The 20,477-nt window shown below is 47.2% G+C and overlaps 1 protein-coding gene across 5 annotated transcripts in view; it reads right to left on the bottom strand.

Moving 5' to 3' along the window:
- Positions 1 to 14,408, bottom strand: part of BCL2L1 (BCL2 like 1) — a 51,839-nt gene extending 37,431 nt beyond the window's left edge. Inside the window, exons 1-2 of one of the 5 annotated variants that reach the window (XM_061208122.1) lie at positions 14,318 to 14,408; positions 12,128 to 12,803 (exon numbers count right to left, since the gene is read on the bottom strand). In XM_061208122.1, the coding sequence (XP_061064105.1) occupies positions 12,128 to 12,691 (564 nt within the window). In that variant the 5' untranslated portion in view covers positions 12,692 to 12,803; positions 14,318 to 14,408. Of the gene's footprint in view, positions 1 to 12,127; positions 12,822 to 13,099; positions 14,030 to 14,203; positions 14,223 to 14,317 lie in introns of those variants that run through there. The other 4 variants (XM_061208123.1, XM_061208124.1, XM_061208121.1 and 1 more) reach the window with 4 other exon arrangements.
- Positions 14,409 to 20,477: the final 6,069 nt, after the last annotated feature.

The raw sequence follows: 20,477 nt of genomic DNA, 5'->3' as shown, positions 1-20,477 counted from the left end.
ACCTCCAGGGAAGAAGTCTGTGACCTTCATTTGCCACCACCAACCCCCCCACAAGAGAGACAGAAGGAAGGAGGGGATGGGGGCAGGGGAGTCTCTTCCCTGGGTTGGGGAGGGGTGGGGCACATCAGGGAAGAAGGGAAAAAGCATGACTGGTTCTTTCCGCTCTTGGACAAGAAGCCTGTACATGTGATGTGGTGTGTGTCCTGCACATGGTGCCCCACAGGGGAATGCCAGGGTACCTTTTGGACCCAAGAAGACTCAGAGAGGAGAGACTGGCACAGCCCTGAACTGCAAGCTAAGCTAACAATTTCTAAGCATTGTAACTAGGTCATCAGGTTCCTGGAGAAGCCAGCTGTGTCTGGGGATGGGGGATGGGGAGGGAAATTTTTGCAGTTTACCAAGATCCCTACTTCCCTTCAGGCCCCGCCCTCCCCGAAATCTGCACCTGCTCCCAAACTGACCCCTCCCCCTAGCTGGGCCCAGCTGTCAACGGCTCCCAATGCCCCACCCCTGCCTTCCATGGGCCGGAACTATGGGGGCCTCTTGGACAGGAGGTACCTTATTACCACCTTAGCCCTTCGGAAAGGGAGCTGTGGGGCAGGGAAGGAGTGGCCTCTCCTGGGGGGTATTTCTTACTCCATGAGGGCAGCAAGAAAGCTGGGTCCCTTTGGGCCTGCCCAGGGTACCTTCCTGGCATTGTTGCCACAGGTGGCAGGAGACAGATGATGTTTACCCTGCTGAGACCAGAGTTGCCAAAAGGCTTCAATCAAGCCTTTGAATCTGCACCTGGCCTGGAGCCCCAAAATAACAACCATGGCAGCCTACCTGATCCACAGGTCACAGGTGCATCTGGCTTTTTTTCTCCCTGCAGCTCTGCCTGCTGAGCCCTGGCTGGCAAGGGATTCTCTCTGCCAGCGATAACTAGAGACCTGGCTGCATGGCTCTGCTGTTGGGCCTCTCCCCATTGGGCCCACCTGTACCAGCAACTATCCCCATCCCTCTGCCCAGGGGCCTCCACCATCAGTCACCATTCCCTTCTCCCTGACCAGCTTTACTGACAGCACAGACCCTCTTCCGCCAGTCTGCCTCTTCACTGTCTCCCAAATGCTTCATACACATTCCACCCTCCAGCTCTGTCTGGATCTTTCTTACCTATCAAGGCTGCCCTTGCCACATTCGTTTCACCTACTGAAAGCCTTCATGGTCCACATCTTCCTAGTAGGTAGTAATGATGCCTGACACCGACTGAGCATACTGTATTCAGGCACTGTGCTAGGTAGGCTACAGAGTCACTCACTCATTCAGCAAGTATTCGCCGAGTGGATCCCATGTGCCAAGCACTCTGCTAGATGCTGGGGATGAAGGAAACTTGAAACAAACCCCCTACACTCTGGGAGCTTAGCTTTTACAAGAGGACTCAGGCAGTAAAGAGGTAAACAAAGGTGGCCTCTTTACTCTTTAGGAGAGGTGATATTTGAGTTGAGACCTAAATGCTAAGACAGCCCTGATCAGATCTAGGGAAAGAGTGATCCAGGCAAGCCTATGCCAAAGAGATTACTACCACTATCTTCATTAAGGGATGATTACTACCTTCATTTTACAGATGAGAAAACTGAGGACTCGGTGTGAACTGCACAAAGGTACACTGCTGAGAAAGCTATTATTCAAGCCTCTAGTGACCTTTCTCCTTCCTGACACTAGCGTTTGGGCTGGTAATGCAGTTGGTGAGGGAGAAGGTGCATAGGGTGATGCAGGCTAAGGGTGGAGGTCCCTGGACCGAGCCACCAATTGAGTAGCTAGCTGATGGTGGAAGTGGGCTGGTTTGGCAGGGGTCCAGGGCACCTGTGGGATGCAGCCAGGGGGTCTGTTCTCTTCCATTTCTGGAGTCTACAATACAGATTTGGCACAGTTTGCCTGGAGCCATTCACCAAGGGTTGTGAGTCTATTCCTACTGCTTTAAATGAGTTTCCTTCTTTAAGGACAGAGACATTTTTGTAGCCTAACCTGCATCTAATAATAACAACCCTTCATGTTCATTGAGCAGATCCTGGCTGAGCCCTTGCCCAACCCCAGGTCCTGTGCCAGGTACTCAGGGTAAAGTAAGCCAGTCCAGGCCTGCAAAGAAGCAATGATGCCGTGACTTGAGGGTAGGCCCTGGCACGAGATACAGCTGGGTGCAAGACCCAGCTCTGCCTCTTACAAGGTGTGGTACTGTGGACATGTTATAAAGCCTCTTGAAGCTCTGGATTCTCCATCTTCACACCAAAGCAGTTGTGAGGACCAAACAAGATGATTATGTCAGGGGCATAAACATAGCACCTGGCACAGAGCAAGCACTCAACACATAGCACCTGTCATTATTACTAAAAAAACACTTTTGCATTTCACTTTCTCATTTGAGCCTCGCTTACTCTGGTATGGATGAGAATTTAAAGCTGATTTGTCTAGTGCTACACCACCAGCAAGAAATTAAGCTAAGTTTCAAATCTGAGTGCAGAGTTTTATCTATGGGTATGTAGAAAGTGATCAATACATACTACCATGACCCTTGCCTGGTGTGTCTGGGAGCTGAGGGGACGGATGGGTGAGGCACACAGCCTGACTCAGATGGCAGAAAGACACCAGCAAGGCCCAAGGTGTAGGGCATGGAAACAGACCATTGAGGGATGGGACCCGGTCCCCCTCACTGCAGTACCCACGGTATCCCCAGCCCTTAGTGCAAATGAAGTATTCACCAGTATTTGCTGATTTAACAAATGAAACAAAACTCTGAAGACAGCTCCAAGCAATGAATCCCGCTTTAGGGAAGGCAGGCAACATCGATAACACTGAGTTAAAAGCTAGAATTCTAAGCCATTTACTGTGGGACAAGGCCCCTTGCCTTAGTTTCCTCCCTGAAATGGACTGAACATACCCACCTCACTGTGAAATGATGTATACAAAGAAGTCTGGTAAGTTATAAAGTGTTATCATGCATATAAAAGCAATTATCATCAGGCTACAGACCACTAAGGCAATGAAGTGTTGTGAAGACAAGCACCTCAGGTTTGAAGCCCGGGTCGTCCTGGCACTAGCCTGTGTGGCCCTGAGCATGTCACTTTTCTCTGAGTCTCAGTCTTCTCAACTATAAAATGAAGATGACACCACCTACCTTGTAGGGTTTTTTAAGATGGCTTAGAGATAAAGAACACAGGCTTGGAGTAAGACAGACTTGGTTTCAAATCCTGACTCTGCTTCCCACTAACTGAGTCCCCCCAAATCTCATTGTCCTATAATGCTGAGGTTGTCGGACAGTAACACAGAGATGAAACTGATGAAAGCCCTGTCACATAGTGAGCACTGAATAAATGCCAACAATCATTTAGACACTGGTACAGTCAGGGGAGGGGGCACGATGTAGTGTTTAAAAGTGGGAGCTTGGAAGCTACCCTCACAGGCTTTGCCACTTACTAAGCGTGCTACCCTTCATAAGTTGCTTAACATCTCTGTACCTCAGTTTCCTCATTTGTAAAATAGGGACAATAATAGTAGCAACTTCAGAGTGTTGCTCTGCAAATGGAATAAATTAATACATGTAAAGCATTTTGAACAACGCCTGGCATAGAATAAGCATTTGATAAATGTTAGGTGCTATTAATAGTAACATTAACAATAATATTAATCACCAAGTGGAATAAGAGGGAGGGACTGTGTAATCCTGGGACACGGGTATCCCATGGAAGAATTCTAGGGAAGTCCCTGGGCAGCTGTTTGTAGGCAAGTTTTCAGCCTCTGGGAGAAAGACTCTCCTATGGAAAGGACATGAGGCTGGGGGCTCCTGAGCAAAAATCTCAGTCCCGATGACCAGGAGGCCAGTCTCTGGGGAGGCAAGTCAGGCTCCTTGGAAGGACACAGTGTTCCTGGCCCCGCCTGACTCGGGGGAACAAAGGCACGTGTGTGGCCAGGGAGGAGGGAGGGGAATGTTTCCCTTTCAAGAGCGGAACAAAGGATCTGAGGCATAGTTGAGTGCGTTCCAATCCCCTCCCAGGCTAGCTCCCATTCCTCAGATGATTGTCCAACAAGGTTTTCAACCTTCTAGCTTCCTCCTGAAAGGTGACCTCGGGGAGGGAGTGGCAGGCTCCACTTCACTCTACCCTCTGTCATCGGTCTCTACGAGGCAGGATTTCTATGTGCCAACCTCTAAGACCTCTCTTAGGAGTCCCAGGCCTGTGCGGGGTGTCGGGTGGGGACCCCAGGGGAACCCAGGGTTAATGGATGACACAAGGCACTGCAAGCGACAGGTTTAATGTCCCTCTAGGGGGAGTCCAAGACTAAAACTTCTACTTAGTGTGGAGCCAGGAGAGAACCCAGGAGTTCTGACCAATCCTCGGTGTGGGGTGGGTGGAAAACTCTGACAGAACTCAGTGGAAATGCATTTTCTAAATCTTAAAGGGATGATCACAGGCTGGAGAGAGAAGCTAGGTGAAGGGTGAAGGGGGAGGAAGCAAAGAAAGTAACTGACAAGAGGAAAGGGAGAGACATGGCCAAAAAAAGGAGTTTGTGTGAGGGGGAGCCTTTAGGGATATTACTTTCCAATTTCCACACTCTAGCCAGCAAGAATCCAACTGCAGGGCTGGGACAGGAAGCAGTCCATGGAAGTCATTGCAATGGCATTTCCTGAAGAGTGAGAGAAAAACCTCCAGTTCCGAGGGGAGCTCTGGAGTCTGCCCAAAAAGCCCTGTAGCTTGGAGCTAGCCTTAAGGCTCTGGCTTGGCCTGAGAGTCTCATCAGGGATGAAACCAAGTAGCAGAAGGTCTCAAAGGCAGTTTCTTTCTGCAAAAACACTATTTACAAAAATCAGTATGTAATAAACGGGAAGCCAGATGATGTGACTGAAGGAGCCCTTGGTTGCGGCTGCTGGTTGCTGCTGATACTGACAGTCACTATTCTGAGAGCCTTTCGACAGGAATTAACTCACTCAATCTTCAGAGCAAAGCGCTATTATTATAGCCATTTACAAGTTAAAAGACTTGCCCAAGGTCACAGAGGACATAAGTGGTCTAGTCCAGATTTGAAAGCCCAAACCCTGCATCTTCCTCCTGATGTAACCTTGGGCAAGTCACTTACCTTTCTCAGCCTGATTTCTCTCTGCTCACCTCCCTGGGTGGTTGGTTATAAGCATCAGAAAGGCAAGGTGGGGGGAATTCCCTGGCAGTCGGTGGTTAGGCCTCCCACTGCAGGGGCACAGGTTCGATCCCTCGTCAGGGAACTAAGATCCTGCATGCTGCACCGCCAAAAAAATACAAAGTATCTGGGAACACTAGAACCACAGTCCCTCAGGGAAATAATGAGCAGAACTCACTCCATTAAAAAAAATTTAAAAAAAATTTTAAAGGCAAGGTGGATATGAAAGTGCTTTCTAATCTGTAAAGTGCTACATAAACGTGGAGTAGAAATATTGTGGGGTCAGTGATAAACTACCCTACATTAACACTGGGATTAGTTAATTTTTAGCAATTAAAGTGCTGCAGCTGTTGATAAGAAAGAGCCATCCTAAAGCATAACTATCATGAAATATGCCATAATGGTGGAATCCACAAGGCCTAGGGCCAGTGAGAAGCAGGATTCCTAGACTCAACTTCAACTCTCCACCTTACAGAAGGGGAAACTGGGGCCTAGGGGTAAAATGACTGGGCCAAGGTGAGACAGTGAGTCAAGGCAGATTTGAGACTAGAACTGGGATCCTGACTAAGACCAGTGCTTGACCAACATGCAAAGGAACACTATGGAGCTCCTGGCAGGACAGAACACTGCTAGGGCCTGCCTGCCCTAAGGATGTGCCCAAAGGTCACTATGGAGTCCAAACAAGGGAGAATAGATGCTGTAGATTCTGTGAACGGGTCTCCGGCATGAGTTCTGTGGCAAAGATGATCAGAATTATGATACCAACCTGTGCTGGGCTCTATGCATCTCAGGCAGACAGATCTCATTAGGTCTTCACCATGGCCTTGTGAGGCAGGTCATATTTGCCCCAAGGTTCAGAGAGTTCAAGGAGCTTGCCCAAGGTCACAGAGCTAGACATGGGTGATGTGGGACCTCAACCCAGACATGGTGCAGTTATTCACACAGAAATAGCGCTAGAGTGGAGGAGGACCATTCAGGACACCACATTTCAAGAGACTATCCCAGAAGAACATCTAGCTTATTTAGCCCTGATTCTATGTTCTCCAAGTGGTTAAAAAATGTGGCTTTCAAGGTGGCCAGACCCATCAATATGCCATGTGCAAGCCTGGTCTTGGTCCCTTTTCACCATTTCCACCTCTACCTCCTGATCCAAGCCACTCTTCTTTCTCACTTGACAGCTTTCACCGGCCTCTTCATTGGGCTCCTGGCTGCCACCCTTGCAGAATTCAGATCATTTCACCCCTGCTCCTAATCTTCTCCCGGCCTCTCTCTCATTCTACCAAAGCCAAGTCCTCACCATCACCTGTAAAGGGCCATGTGATTGGGCCCCTGGCTACCTCTCCCCCCTCAATCCCAACCACTCTCCCCTCTCACCTCCTACCGCTCTCTCTCTTACTGTTTCTTCTCCAGCTACACTGGCCTTCTTGCTCATCCTTGAGCATGCCAAGCACAGTCCCTCCTGAGTCCATCCCTCTGCTTACAACACTCTTTCTACAGGTACCCACATCGACCACCACCTTACCTTCTTCAGGCCTTGGCTCAACTATTACCTTTTGGTGATGCCTTCCCTACGCACTCTTTTAAAATTGCAGCCTTACCTCCTTTGCTAGGCATGCCCTATGCCTCAATGTGCTTTATTTTCTTCATAGCACTTAGTATCACCTGATATATGTTATGTATGTATGTAATTACATGTTGTCTGTTTCTCCCCACTAGAATGTAAGCTCCACAATCCAGAAACTTAATTTTATTTAATGCTGTACTGCTAGTGCCTAGGACAGCCTGACACACAGTAGGAGCTCAATTAATATTATCTGAATCAATGAATGAATGTTTAGGGACTTCCTTGGTGGCACAGTGGTTGAGAATCCGCCTGCCAATACAGGGGACACGGGTTCGAGCCCTGGTCCAGGAAGATCCCACGTGCCACGGAGCAAGTAAGCCCGTGTGCCACAACTACTGAGCCTGTGCTCTAGAGCCCACGAGCCACAACTACTGAAGCCCACATGCCTAGAGCCTGTGCCCCGCAACGAGAGAAGCCACCACAATGAGAAGCCCGCGCACCCAATGAAGAGTAGCCCCTGCTCTCCACAACTAGAGAAAGCCCACGCGCAGCAACGAAGACCCAACGCAGCCAAAAATAAATTAAAAAAAAAAAAAAGAATGAATGATTAGATAAAGGGCAATTCCTATTACTATTACTCTGGTTTGATAAGTGTCTGTTTCTTCAGAAATTTAGAAGGCTTCTCTTTCATTAGGTACCGGGTACGCCTTAGACCTCTGCTCAGTGCCGATTAAACAAGTATGCACAAGATGTGGACTCCACCCTCAGGAAGTTCCTAAACCTGGTAGAGGTATGGTAGTGTCAGAAATGTCTTCTTTATACTAATTTAAACTCTACCACTGTGATTTACCTATCCAAGTTCTGCTGGGTACTATACCAATAAAAAAGGCTTAGCCCCTCTTCCTGCAGATATTTGAAACCAGCGACCATGGTCTCCTGGGTCTTCTCTTCCCCAGGCTAAACAAAAAGACCCAGTGGGATTGTCTGACTCAGATCTGCCAACTGGGAAAGGGGAAGACAGACTGTCGGCTGGAGAGACAGAAGAGAAGCGGATCCAGGAGCAGAGTGGCTCCTTCAAAGAAAAGAGAGGGAGTCCTTGGGGAGGAACTCCATGGAATTAGGTTGAAGGTTGGGGGTGGGGACAGAGCCCTGCTCATTAGGTAGTAGGAGATTATGTTTCTGTAGAAGAGCAGCTCACTGGGAATTACCCCTAAATCTATCCATGCTAAACCCAGACAAAACCATGGCTGCTAAAAGAAAGCCCTGCAATGGAAGGCTGAGGGCACTGGAAAAACCAGGGAGGACGCTCAAGCCACTGGCCTCGGGACAGATACCTGCTGGGGAAGGGACAAGTAACAACTGCTGCTTCCTGTAGCCCAAACAAATCTGGTGACTACCCACACAAAAGCCAAGAAAACCCTCTAGGTTCCGTTGGGGGCCCTTGAAAAAATACTTGGGTATTTTCTACCAGAAGCTGAAGGGCTCTGTGGGGCTACTGGGGAAATCAGTCTCAGGAAGCCTGGAAAACCCTGTGATGGTGATGGCGTTTTAAGGGCAACTTCAGACGTACATCCAGAAGAACCGGGTGTTTTGAGGGGGAGCCCCTGAGACACTTCTACCTCACTTTGGGACCTGAATGAGATTACTAAAAATTTCCACGTTTGGGGTTTCTAATGGGGTTTCCCCAAGAAAACCACAGAATTGTGAACAGCTGCTGAGATCTGCAAAAGTCGCTGAGGTGCTTCAGCGAAGCATACATCAGTGCCAAAGAAGACAGAACAGGCAAGAAGAAACCTACAGAAACTAGAAGACCACAGAGCTACGCAGCCTGGGAAAGGCCAAATTATGGTTTCTCCGCCCGCCCCCCAACAACTGTTTATTGTTTTCAACAATGGTGTTTCCATCAAGCTAAGGGGTTTCCCAGGGACAGTGATAACAAAATGGCCTGGCCCACCTGGGTCCCCACCACATAACTGTCCACATTCCCACTGGAAAGCCCCAGAAACACTCTGTCCCTATCATTCTAGTGAACATCTCAGCGGCTGGCTTTGTTTCTCGATAAACTCTGGGGCAAAGTTCAGTTTTCATAGGCAGATAGCCCATTCATTAAAAGAGGTGCCTCCATCCTACAATTAAGGCCCAAGGAGAGCCTTTGTTCTAGATCCTTTACTAGAGTCAAGCTATGGCAGGTGGCTATCATTATTTCATTTTACAGGTGGGAGAGATGGATGGACAAGAGAGACAAACAGGTTCAGCATCTTGGCAGGTGACTCCAGGTAGGCGGTGGTGTGGTTGTATGTGTGGAATTCCAGTCCTTGGAGCACCACCCACAATTAAGTAGACATACCTGGAGCAGGCCATCTTCTCCCTTTATGCACACAATTCTTACCTACTGGTAGGGCCTGAGAAAGTTTTATCAATGAAAAATTAACAAGAAGCCCACTCTCACTGGGCAAAACCCTGATACCCACTTGAGTTTTACCAGTGCCAGAATCTGCGGAGGCTACACACATGCCTTTGGCAGCGCGCTACTGCCAACAAAGGTGCTGTTCTTCCTGCAACTCCTGAACAAGGCCAGCATCACAGACTCAAGTGAGCACCTCCACAGGCATGTTTTGCTTGGCCCAACAGCACCTCTGGTTCACATTATTACTCCTAGGACAACCTGAAATGGAGGGAAAGAGTTTAGGCTTTGGAGTCAGGCCCACCTAGGTGTAAATTCTCACTCAGTCACTTAACTGGCTGAGGAATACCTGGGGCCAGTCACTTCGCTACCAGGAGCTTCATATGTAAACTGGGAATAGACCCACCTACCTTAGAAGGTTATTGTGTGGAGTATATGAAATAGCATGTCATTTCCATGAAAGAAAGTACCATGTTTTGCTTATGGCCAGCACCTAGCACATGCCTGCCTCATAGTAGATGCTCAGTGAATTTTGGTTGCATAAGTAAAGTACCTAACATAATGCCTCATGCATAAAATGTACTCTGTAAAGGCTCATTTCCTTTTCCTTTCCTGTAGGGATGCTAAATTTAGAGGATATCCCAGGGTGGAATGGCCCGTAACTCCTACACTCATGGATCCCCCAGCCACAGCCTCCAGGAAGGTTATGAGATGCCACTGCAGTAGCCAGTCGGTAAGTCAAACAGCATGGTCCCTGAGAGGGAAGCGGGTGGGTACCTTCTACCCAAAGGATCCCATGTCACATGTTCTTTACCTCCTGGCCTCAGGGAGAATGCGTGCCCAGAACTGGTTCTGACATAACTGGCTCTTCTGCACACATCCCCTCTGTTCACCAAGAGGAAGTAACATATGGTATGCTGTCCAACGGGCTCTGATAATTCTTGAGCAAAGAGACAGAAGATGGAATTTCAATCCAGTGGTGATCTAACGAACTTGCCCAGTGCTGCTGTGTCTAAAACCTCTTTTTACGTGCAACACTGGGTGACTAGCAATTCTCTGGTCCAGGTAGCCCTCTCAGAGGCTGTCTGGCAGGCCAGGAACCTCTCCCACATTGCCTTTTGTTAATAGCTAGCAACAACCCACCTGTATTAGGGCCACCGGCCAAAGACAACAGTCAGGCAAAGTGGGCAAATGGCCCAAGTCTCTACTTGGAGATGCCTCAGAGGGTGTGTCAGAAATGCTGGAATCCTGTCCCTCCTATAATAAGCTAAACAAATATTTGCCCCCAAAGAGAATCAAAGCAGGAGGGAATAGGAGAGGTCATCCCACAAACCAACAGGAACTATTTAATCATTTATCCCCCCAGGGAGTTCATTTACAGAAAAGCTTTCAAATCTGGTCAGCCTTAACTAAAGAAAGCCCTCCACCTTTACCTTCCGCAACCCCACCCCAGTCTTCTGACCTCTACTGACTTGACCCCTTTGCCTTTTACAAGAACTGGCAGTGGGAAGAGTTGATGAAGTTGCAAAGAAATGGGAAATAAGACAGGGGGTGGGGGTTCCAGGAGGTCCCTTGCTCTGTGGTAAACTGAAGTGCCTACCACACCCTAGGCCCAGCCTCTGGATAATTGCATTCTTAACATTCCTGAGTCCATGATGCATGGCCCTTTCCACCTCAGCTCCTTCAATCAATGACTTATTTTCCACAGGCTGCTTGATTTTCTGGGTTTTCTGAGGGGACAAAATACCTCTCATAAGCCCTGCCCCTCCCCGAGGCAGGGAGATAAGCAAGGAGATAGAACTGAGTTCACTGCAGAAAAGCAAAAACTGCCTACAATGACAGCCAGTAAAGAATCTCTCACCACTAGCTCATCCTGACTTGGTGATGGGCAAGGGAAATCCCTGGCAAAGGAATGAGGCACAACTGCTGGGCCCAGAAAGTGTACCTGGGACCGACGACAACTACTACAGCAAACTTGCTGGTGTCCATCACTGTGCTCACATTAGCTCCAAGGACTGCAAGGCAAGGACGGCATGCCACATTTTTTTTAGTGGAAGAAGCTGAGGCTCAAGGTAAACTGGCCTGTCCAAGGTCACATGGCTAGTTACGTGAAAGGGCTGGGACTCACACCTGCGTCAGTTTGTTTCTGAAGTCTGTCACTGAATCTCAGTGTTCCAAGGAGCCCCACAGACCAGGTTCTTGCTTTGCCAGCAAACAGTGCTCAGTGAAGAGGCCCCAGGGCCCCGGCCGGAAAGCAACAGGCGTGACAGCTGGAGCTCCCCAACCGACCCCAGGCAGTGAGGTGCAAAGTCCCTGGGCTTAATGAGTGACACAGCAAGAGCTCCGCAAACTGGCCAACCACACAGAAAGTTGCACACTTTAGAGCCAATGAACATAGGAGCGCAGCACAAGCACAACTGGCCCACTGGCACAGCTTACACCCTAAAATCAGACAATCCTCAGCCATCCAAGCCAGTGGGATGCAAAGTCTGGTCATGCAAACTCTGAAATAAAGGGAACTTGATTTGGGGGAGGGAAGCCCGGGACAGGATTGACATCCCAGGGGAGTAAGATTGAAGGGGCTTGTGGGTCACTGATACTCACTATCTTCTCCCGGCACTGCACTCATCACCCCTTAGCATGGTGAGCCATTATGTCAGAGTGAGGGGAACACTGGACTAACTTCCCACTCTCAAAGCTTTGGGGCCAAATGAACACACAGGCTATGTTTTCCTCTGCAGAGAAACTGGAACACAAGTATGAAAGAGTAGGGTCATGAGGATGACCAGAATGAAGATGTCTGGTCCTTGCAGAACTAGGTCATCTGTATTTCAGAACAGTTAACCTCTTGTGGTGCAATAAGGCCAGTCACGTCTCCTTAACAAACAACGTCTCCAATAATCACCCAGCACAAGAGAAAGAGACATAGGGGAAAGGCTGTTGGGAATCTGACCAGAGGCCAAGGAAAAGGGACACACAAGGGGCGTGGTCCTTACCCAGCCGCCGTTCTCCTGGATCCAAGGCTCTAGGTGGTCATTCAGGTAAGTGGCCATCCAAGCTGCGATCCGACTCACCAATACCTGCATCTCCTTGTCTACGCTTTCCACGCACAGTGCCCCACCGAAGGAGAAAAAGGCCACAATGCGACCCCAGTTCACCCCATCCCGGAAGAGTTCGTTCACTACCTGCTCAAAGCTCTGATATGCCGTCCCTGGGGTGATGTGGAGCTGGGATGTCAGGTCGCTGAATGCCCGCCGGTACCTCAGTTCAAACTCATCGCCTGCCTCCCTCAGCGCTTGCTTCACCGCTGCCATGGGGATCACCTCTCGGGCATCCAAGCTGCTGCTGTGGCCAGTGGCTCCATTCACCGCAGGGCTGTCTGCCAGGTGCCAGGACGGGTTGCCATTGATGGCACTGGGGGTTTCCATGTCTGATTCAGGTCCTTCTGGGGCCTCAGTTCTGTTCTCGTCCACATCACTAAACTGACTCCAGCTGTATCCTTTCTGGGAAAGCTTGTAGGAGAGAAAGTCAACCACCAGCTCCCGGTTGCTCTGAGACATTTTTATAATAGGGATGGGCTCCACCAGTCCATTGTCCAAAACACCTGCTCACTCACTGAGTCTGGTCTCTGCTTAGTGGTTCTCTTCTGAGATCCAAAGCCAAGATAAGGTTCTGAAGGGAGAGAAAGAGCTTCAGGAAAAAAAAATTAATATGCATGCCATTTACCCTACAACATTCCATTCCCCCTCCAGGTACCAGCACTGGGTTCTTTGTGGCTCTTATGAAGGTTTGGGTCTAGCTTCCAAGGGACTTCAATGAAGTCAAATTGAAAGCACCAGTGGGCTCTGAATCATCACACCGGCTTTTTTTTTTTTTACCTCAGCCATCCCATTTTCCCCAAAATGTCTTCCTCAGAAAGTCACCCCCATGGGCAGTCTGCCCCCCAACCCCACCCCCGCACCACCTACATTCAAATGTCTCGGGCAACGGCAGGCAGGTGCAGCCCCCGGAAGATCTTTTGTATCATAGGTCGGGCTAGGAGGTGGCAGCCGGGATGCCGGTAACTCAACCGGCCTCGCGGCGGCTGGCAAAAAAAGCAGCTCCGGCTGGAGGGATCATGCGACCCGGCGGAATGAGAGCTCAGAAGGCGACACAGGAATTACGAAGCTCAAGAACTGGCCCCCTCGCTTGCTTCCTCCTCCATCGCCCAGATCGAGGGCGGCCGCTCAGCAGCCGCGGCCTCCTGCCACCCGGGAGCCCAGCCCCCTCGCTCTTGCACGCCCCTTGGCTCTCCGCCTCCTACTGGGAGCTACGAGAACTCTCTCGGAGATGGCTGGTGTGAGGTTTAGTTTTTGTTTTTTTCTATTTAAGTACCAGCCCAGGGTGAGGCTTCCGAAGAAACCCTGAAGGGACTTCTCAATGGGGCTCAAGGTTTCGATGAGGGGCGGAGAGAGGGAAAAACTGCCTCGGATCTGCGCTCTGACTTTGGAAAGGCCATCCCCGGGCCTTTCTGGGAGGCTGAAAGCCGGGGACCCCCCAGAAACGCCGCTGGTTTTCTCTGAATTCCCCAAAGGCCCTGGACGTGGCGGTGGCGGTGCGGGATTGCCGGGTCCTCCATTCCCCGCACGGACACAATGGCCGCCGGCGCCCTGCACAAAGACCAGGCGAGGGTGAGGCGCCGGGCCTCTTCTCGTGTCAGAGAGAGGGATCGAGGCCAGCTCGAGACCCCCCACAGCTGAGACCACGTTTTCCTGGGGACAGGCGGCTTCCTGGCGCCCCCGGGAGGGCTTGGGGGCCGGGGGCTGCACCTCTCCGGAGCCCGGGGTGGGTGGGCTGCGGCCTCGCGGCTTCCTCCGCGCGTTAGGCCGGGTACCCGCCCGGCCACCGCCCCGTTGCTAGGCAACTGCTCTCCCTCAGGGGCGCCCCCTAGACCTTTCTGGGAGGAGGGGTCTCGCCCCCGGCGTCCCGCCCCGGCGTAGCCAATCAGCCAGCCCAGGTAGCACGCAAGCAGGACGGCGAGGGCTCCCATTGGGCGCAGCGCCTGCCACGCACAGGGGAGGCGGCGCTCTCACCTGCGAGCCCCGCGAACCGTGGGGGGCCACATACCCCCTTCATGGGCCAGGTCGTTTTCGGACGCGAGTGCTCTTCGCGGGCAAGTTTCGCGCCGTGGACCTGGGCCGGCCTACCTGGCTGAAGGCTCGCACTGTCTCTTCCGAACGAGTCGGCCTCAGTTTCCCCTGAAGAGACCGGGAGAACTTGCAAGCTCAGTCACTTCCGGTGCCGCGGCAGCGCGCGCGAGCCCGAGACGCAAGGGGAGTGCGCGCCTTGAGGACTGGCGTCAAGAACTGGGCGAGAGCGCCCCCTTGCGGTAGAGCTGGGGAACCCGGAGACGCAAGAAAAAAAAAAAATCAACGTTTACATTCACATTTCCATTCGTTCATTCATTTAGCCACTTTCATCCACCCGTCAGTTTATATATCGAAAAAGCATCGCGTTGTGGCTGAGAACCTGTGTCTGGGATTCCAGCTTTGCCGGTTGGGCAAGTTACCCAACTGCTGCGTGCCTCAATTATCCTTAACTGCAAAATGAGTAAAAACCAACCTCCCTCATTGAGTTATTGTGATGATTTAAAAAGTTGTTATTTGTGAAGTCCCTAGTATATGCTGCATACTTTCTCTCAGCAAATGTTTATTGTTTGGATTGCTGAAGATAGAGTTAGGAACAAGACAAGACATGGCCCGTGCTTTCATAGAGACTTAAACCGAGACAGTAAACAACTAAGAAAACGAACACGGTAATTTCAAATAGTGACTAGTGCTCTTAAGAAAGCAAATCAGGGTATTGTCATAAAGAGGGTGAAGGAAGAGGTGCTCCTTTAGAGTGGGTGGTCAGAGATGTAAGCCTTGTCGTCCCTGCCCAGTGAGGAAGAAAGGCATTTTTTCAACTGTTTCGATTGTTTGTGTAGGGTGCCAGAGACGGCCTCTTTGAAGAGATGACATAGGACCCAAGACCTGAAGTGTAGGAAGATGCCAACTCATCGGAAGAGTTTAGAGAACATCAACCTTGGCAGAGGGACTGGCTTGTACAAAGTGTCCTGAGGCAGTAAGATCTTGGCATGTCCCAGAAACTGAAGGAGAAGCAGTGTGACTGAGGGAGGGCAAATGTGGGGTGAGAGGAGGTTGAAAAGTTGACCATGGAAGTGAGTTAGACTTGATTCTAAACATTCAAAGGTGTCTTATTTTGTGGTAATTTAATTGATTAAAAATAGGATGTTAAAAATACACCAAAGAGCATAGAATTAAGTCCTCTTCCCACACCTGCTTTCCAATCCCTAGTTCCCCTCACAGAGGTTGTCACTCTTAAGCCCTTTCCTCTGTAGTCTTTCGGAGATGGTCACTGTATTCACAAGCAAATTTATATGTATAAATGTTTTTACACAACCAGTCGCTTGCTATAGACACTTCTACATCTTGCTTTTTTTTGCTGAGCTCTTATGTTTTTAGTCGGCCTTCATTTTTTAAATTAACACACAACTTTATAAGGATATGCCATAATTTACTTGCCCAATCCCCTATTTGGGAACACTTAGATAGTCTCCAGTCCCATCTTATTATAAATAAAGCTATAACTTATCCATTCGTTATTTTGCATATGTGGGAGTTTATCTGTTAAGTTGATTCCTGAAAGTGGAATTACCAGTAACTGAGTATATGATTTGTTTTTTGTTTCGTTTTAATGCATATTGGCAACGTGCTCTACATAGCAGCTGTACCAGTTTGTCCTCCCATCAGTAAAGTATGAGACTGCCTATTTCCTCACATCCTGAGCCACAGTGTGTTATCAAACCTTTTTATCCTCACCAATCAGATAAAAACTGAGAGACACTTTTATTTTGATTTCTTTTTATTAAGAGTGAAGTTGAGCGATTTTTCATATTTATGAGTCTTTTTTGGGGGGAAGGTCTTGTTCTGATGAATTCTCTATTCATTTCATTTGCCCTTTTTTCAGTTGGTCTTTCTGTTGAACTTTTTTCTCATTGATTTGTAGAATGTTTATCCTTTTTCTTTCTACATATAAGTCATAAATAGTTTTCCAGCTTATTATTTATTATCATGGAAAAACTTTTATTTTCTATGTATTTTAATGTATAAGTCTTTTTCCTTTGTGGTTTCCAGGTTCTATGTCATTCTTATGAAGACCTTCTCCGTTTGATATCACAAAAATAATTCTCTGTTTTCTTCTACTTGGTTTCATATTTTACATTTCAATCTTTGTTCCATCATAAATTCCCTTCAGTGTAAGATGTGAGGCAGGAATCCATAAATTTTTTCGAAATAACTACCCAGTTATCCCAATATCATCATCTTTTCCAACTCACTTGAAATGTCTCCATTACCATAATCTATATTCCCAAGTGTATTTGTGTCAATTTCTGAATTTTTTATGTTCCATGGAAAGTTTTTTTTTTTTTTAATTTATTTTATTTATTTATTTTTATTTTTGGCTGCGTTGGGTCTTCATTGCTGCAGGCAGCCTTTCTCTAGTTGCGGCGAGCAGGGGCTACTCTTCATTGCGGTGTGCGGGCTTCTCATTGCGGTGGCTTCTCTTGTTGCCTAGCACGGGCTCTAGGTGTGTGGGGTTCAGTAGTTGTGGCATGCGGGCTCAGTAGTTGTGGCTCGCGGGCTCTAGAGTGCAGGCTCAGTAGTTGTGGCTCATGGGCTTCGTTGCTCCATGGCATGTGGGATCTTCCAGGGCCAGGGCTCAAACCTGTGTCCCCTGTACTGGCAGGCGGATTCCTAACCACTGCGCCACCAGGGAAGTCCCCATGGGGAGGTTTTAAACTGGTACAGGACATGATCTGATTTCCATTATTAAAACCTGTGGTGTCACAATCACTTCAATGTGGAAATTTTTTAAAAAAATAAATTTATTTATTTTTGGCTGTGTCGGGTCTTCGTTGCTGTGCGTGGACTTTCTCTAGTTGCGGTGAGCCAGAGCTATTCTTCGTTGCGGTGCGCGGGCTTCTCGTTGTCGTGGCTTCTCTTGTTGCGGAGCACGGGCTCTAGGCGTGCAGCCGTCAGTTGTTGTGGCACGTGGGCTCAATAGTTGTGGCTTGCGGCTCTAGAGCTCAGGTTCAGTAGTTGTGGCGCACGGGCTTAGTTGCTCCGCAGCATGTGGGATCTTCCTGGGCCAGGACTCAAACGTGTGTCCCTTGCATTGGCAGGCAGATTCTTAACCACTGCGCCACCAGGGAAGCCCTGGAAATTTTTATTATGGAAGTCTCTGATGTGCTTTGGGAGCCCAGGAGAGAGCAGAGGAGTGGGGGGTATTGTAGGTGGAAGGCACTGCCTCAGCAAAGGCATGGAGAGTTCACAGGAGAGTCCAGATGGGATGGCTAAGAGGGAATGGTAGCAAAGGAGACTGAATGTAAACATGTATCTGCGTGTGCAGGACACTAAATAGGCACTGGAGGAGCCAACCAGGCTTTTTGAACAGAAAGGACATGAAGAGATTTATATTGGGGGAAGATAGAGCCTTTGGGGAAGGGAAATTTGCAATATTTACCAAGAGCCTTAAAAATGGCTCTGGAAAGATCATTGAAAAATAATCTTTGATTGGAATTGAATTTAAGAAAAGTGAAATGCAACCAAATTTTATCCACAGAGATGTTTATACAAGGTTATTTATAACACAGGAAAGAAAAATTAAAACTGAGAATTCAGTAAATAGGGTGATACTTTAAATGGGTTAAATTCACACATATTTAATGATGGGGGAAAATACTCAAAACATAACACTTTGTAAAAAAAAAAAAAGGGTTACAAAGCTATACTGAGAATTATTCTAATTTATTAAAAAATGTACATTACATGCAACATATAGTACAAAGAATTATGCCAGGATGCAAAGGTGGTTATTGCTACATAATCAAATTATGGATGATTTTATTTGCCTTTTTACAATTTCTATATTATCTAAACATGACTATTTTTTTAAATTGGAGAGCACTGTTTAAAAAACACGTGTGCTGAGATTTAGATGACAAGGAGATGCTTATGGTGTAATATTAAGTGAAAATAAAAGTATACAAAATTAGATGTGTGACATGATCTCAACTCTAAATACCATGTATAGGAAAAAAGGCTGGGAAATCAATATGATAAAGACAAAAGAAAAATGGAGAAAGCCCTTGTGCAGATGCTAAAGAGGAATGGAAATAGAGCGGTCAATAAACCAGAGATTGAGGTAGATGCTCAACCTCACTAGTTATCAGGGAAAATGCAGATTAAAACCTCAGTGAGATATCGTTTCACACCCACCAGATTGGCAAAAATGAGAAAATCTGCCTTTTTTTGGTAGATGGTTATTCAGCAGTTAGTCGTGATTTTGGTGTTTTCGTGAGAGGAGGTGAGCTCAAGTCCTTCTACTCTGCTGACGGCACTACTGCCTCGCCAGCAACTCCCTCACCTCGGCCAAGAAAATCTGATAAAATCAAGTGTGATTCAAGAATATGGAATAACTTTGGAAAAAATTGTATTGTTACCAAGTAGAATTGAAGATGCCTACAACCTATGACCCAGCAATTCTATTTTTTGATATATGCTCTAAAATAACTCTTAACACATGTGAGATGCAGGTATAAGGATGTTTATAGCAGTACTACTTGTTTTAGCAAAAATATGGAAACTACCAACTGTTAATTATAGCAAATGATTAACCAAATAGTAGTATGTTTATACATAGTAATATGACACAGTGAAAAAATAAGCAGATTTAGCTATACACAGCATGAAAGAATCATAGAAACACATTGCATGAAAAACATTGCAAAAGAATAATGCAGTATGATTCCATTTATATATAGTTTGAAAACAGGCAAAATTAATTGACACACTGTGTAGGGTTTGTGGTAGCCAGCCACCTCCAAGAAGGCCCCCAAAGATCCCTGCCTCCTGGTATTCACACCTTTGTGTAGTCCCCTCCCACAATGTTCTGTGTGATTGATAACAAATGGCAGAGATGATGGCATGCCTCTCTTTCTCTCTCTCTCTTCTATCTCTCTGTCTCATCACTCACTCTGGAAGTAGCCAGCTGCCATGTTGTGAACAGCCATGGAGAATAACAGTATGGAGAGGCCCATGTGTAATGAGAAACTAGATCCTCCCGCCCCACCGAGCCTTCAGATGACTCAGCCAACAGTTGACTACAAACCTTATTTGAGACCCTGAGCCAGAACCACTCTCTTAAACTGAATTCCTGACCCTCAGAAACTGTATGAGATAATAATGCCTGTCATTGTAAGCTGCTAAGTTTGGAGGTAATCTGTTCTGCAGCAATAAGTAGATAATTCATACAGGGAAATATACCTATGTGGTAAAATTATAAAAAAATATAAGGGAATAATCAACACAACATTCAAGATAGCCATTGCACCTTCACAGGGGAGGGTATAGGATGAACCAGGGAACAGGATAAAATTGGGAGCTTGAAAGAGAATAGAAATGTTCTTCTTATTAAATTAAATCGTATGTATGTGTACAGAATGTGTTGCCTTACTATTCTTTATACCTTTCATTCATTTTACATATACATACATTTATATTTGTATCTACTCAATATCTAATAAAATCAGTTTATTAGATTTAAAAGACTAGAAGGAAATACACTTAAATGTGAAGAGTGGAGAGGTTGCTTCTAAAGGCTAGGTTATAGTTATTTCTTGGTTCTTTATTTTCTATATTTTCCAAATATTACAAACAAGTAGGCAATACTTTTGAAATGAAAATTTTTAAAATATATACACACATATGTAAAATACAAAAATGCATGCGTGTATAGATATAGATATATGAGGGTTTGTATTTGCATTAAAAGCCTTTGAAAGATTCACACTCATCTTTTAACACTAATTTTTAAACTGAGGAGTGGGATTGACAATGGGGTAGGGTGGGAGGCTTAGGGCATTTTCACTTTTTACTTCATAAATATTTATAAACTCATATGGATCTGGCTGCAAATCTTAACTCTGCTGTGTGACCTTGAGTAAGTCACGTCACCTCTTTTGAGCCTCGGCTTTTTTCATCTGGAAATTGAAAATAATAGCACCTACCTGGTAAGGGTGTTGCAATGATTAAATAGAGTAATAAATATACAGCACCTAACATATATTCTCACTCTGTCATAAGCATGTATAATATTTGTAATTTAAAAACTTTTTTAACATAGAAAAAGTTTCCAATATTAAAGTACTTTGACCTAGGCCAGGGCCCACTGCAAATGGAGAGGATGGAATTTCAAGTGGTTTCCCTCTTCCAACTCCCAGAAGAAGACAAAGGCACCGCTTGA

This window comes from Eubalaena glacialis, chromosome 13 (genome assembly GCF_028564815.1).
Source record: "Eubalaena glacialis isolate mEubGla1 chromosome 13, mEubGla1.1.hap2.+ XY, whole genome shotgun sequence".
Classification (NCBI taxonomy): domain Eukaryota; kingdom Metazoa; phylum Chordata; class Mammalia; order Artiodactyla; family Balaenidae; genus Eubalaena; species Eubalaena glacialis.
The sequence above is the reverse complement of the archived record's forward strand: the minus strand, read 5'-3'. Positions and strand labels throughout refer to the sequence as shown.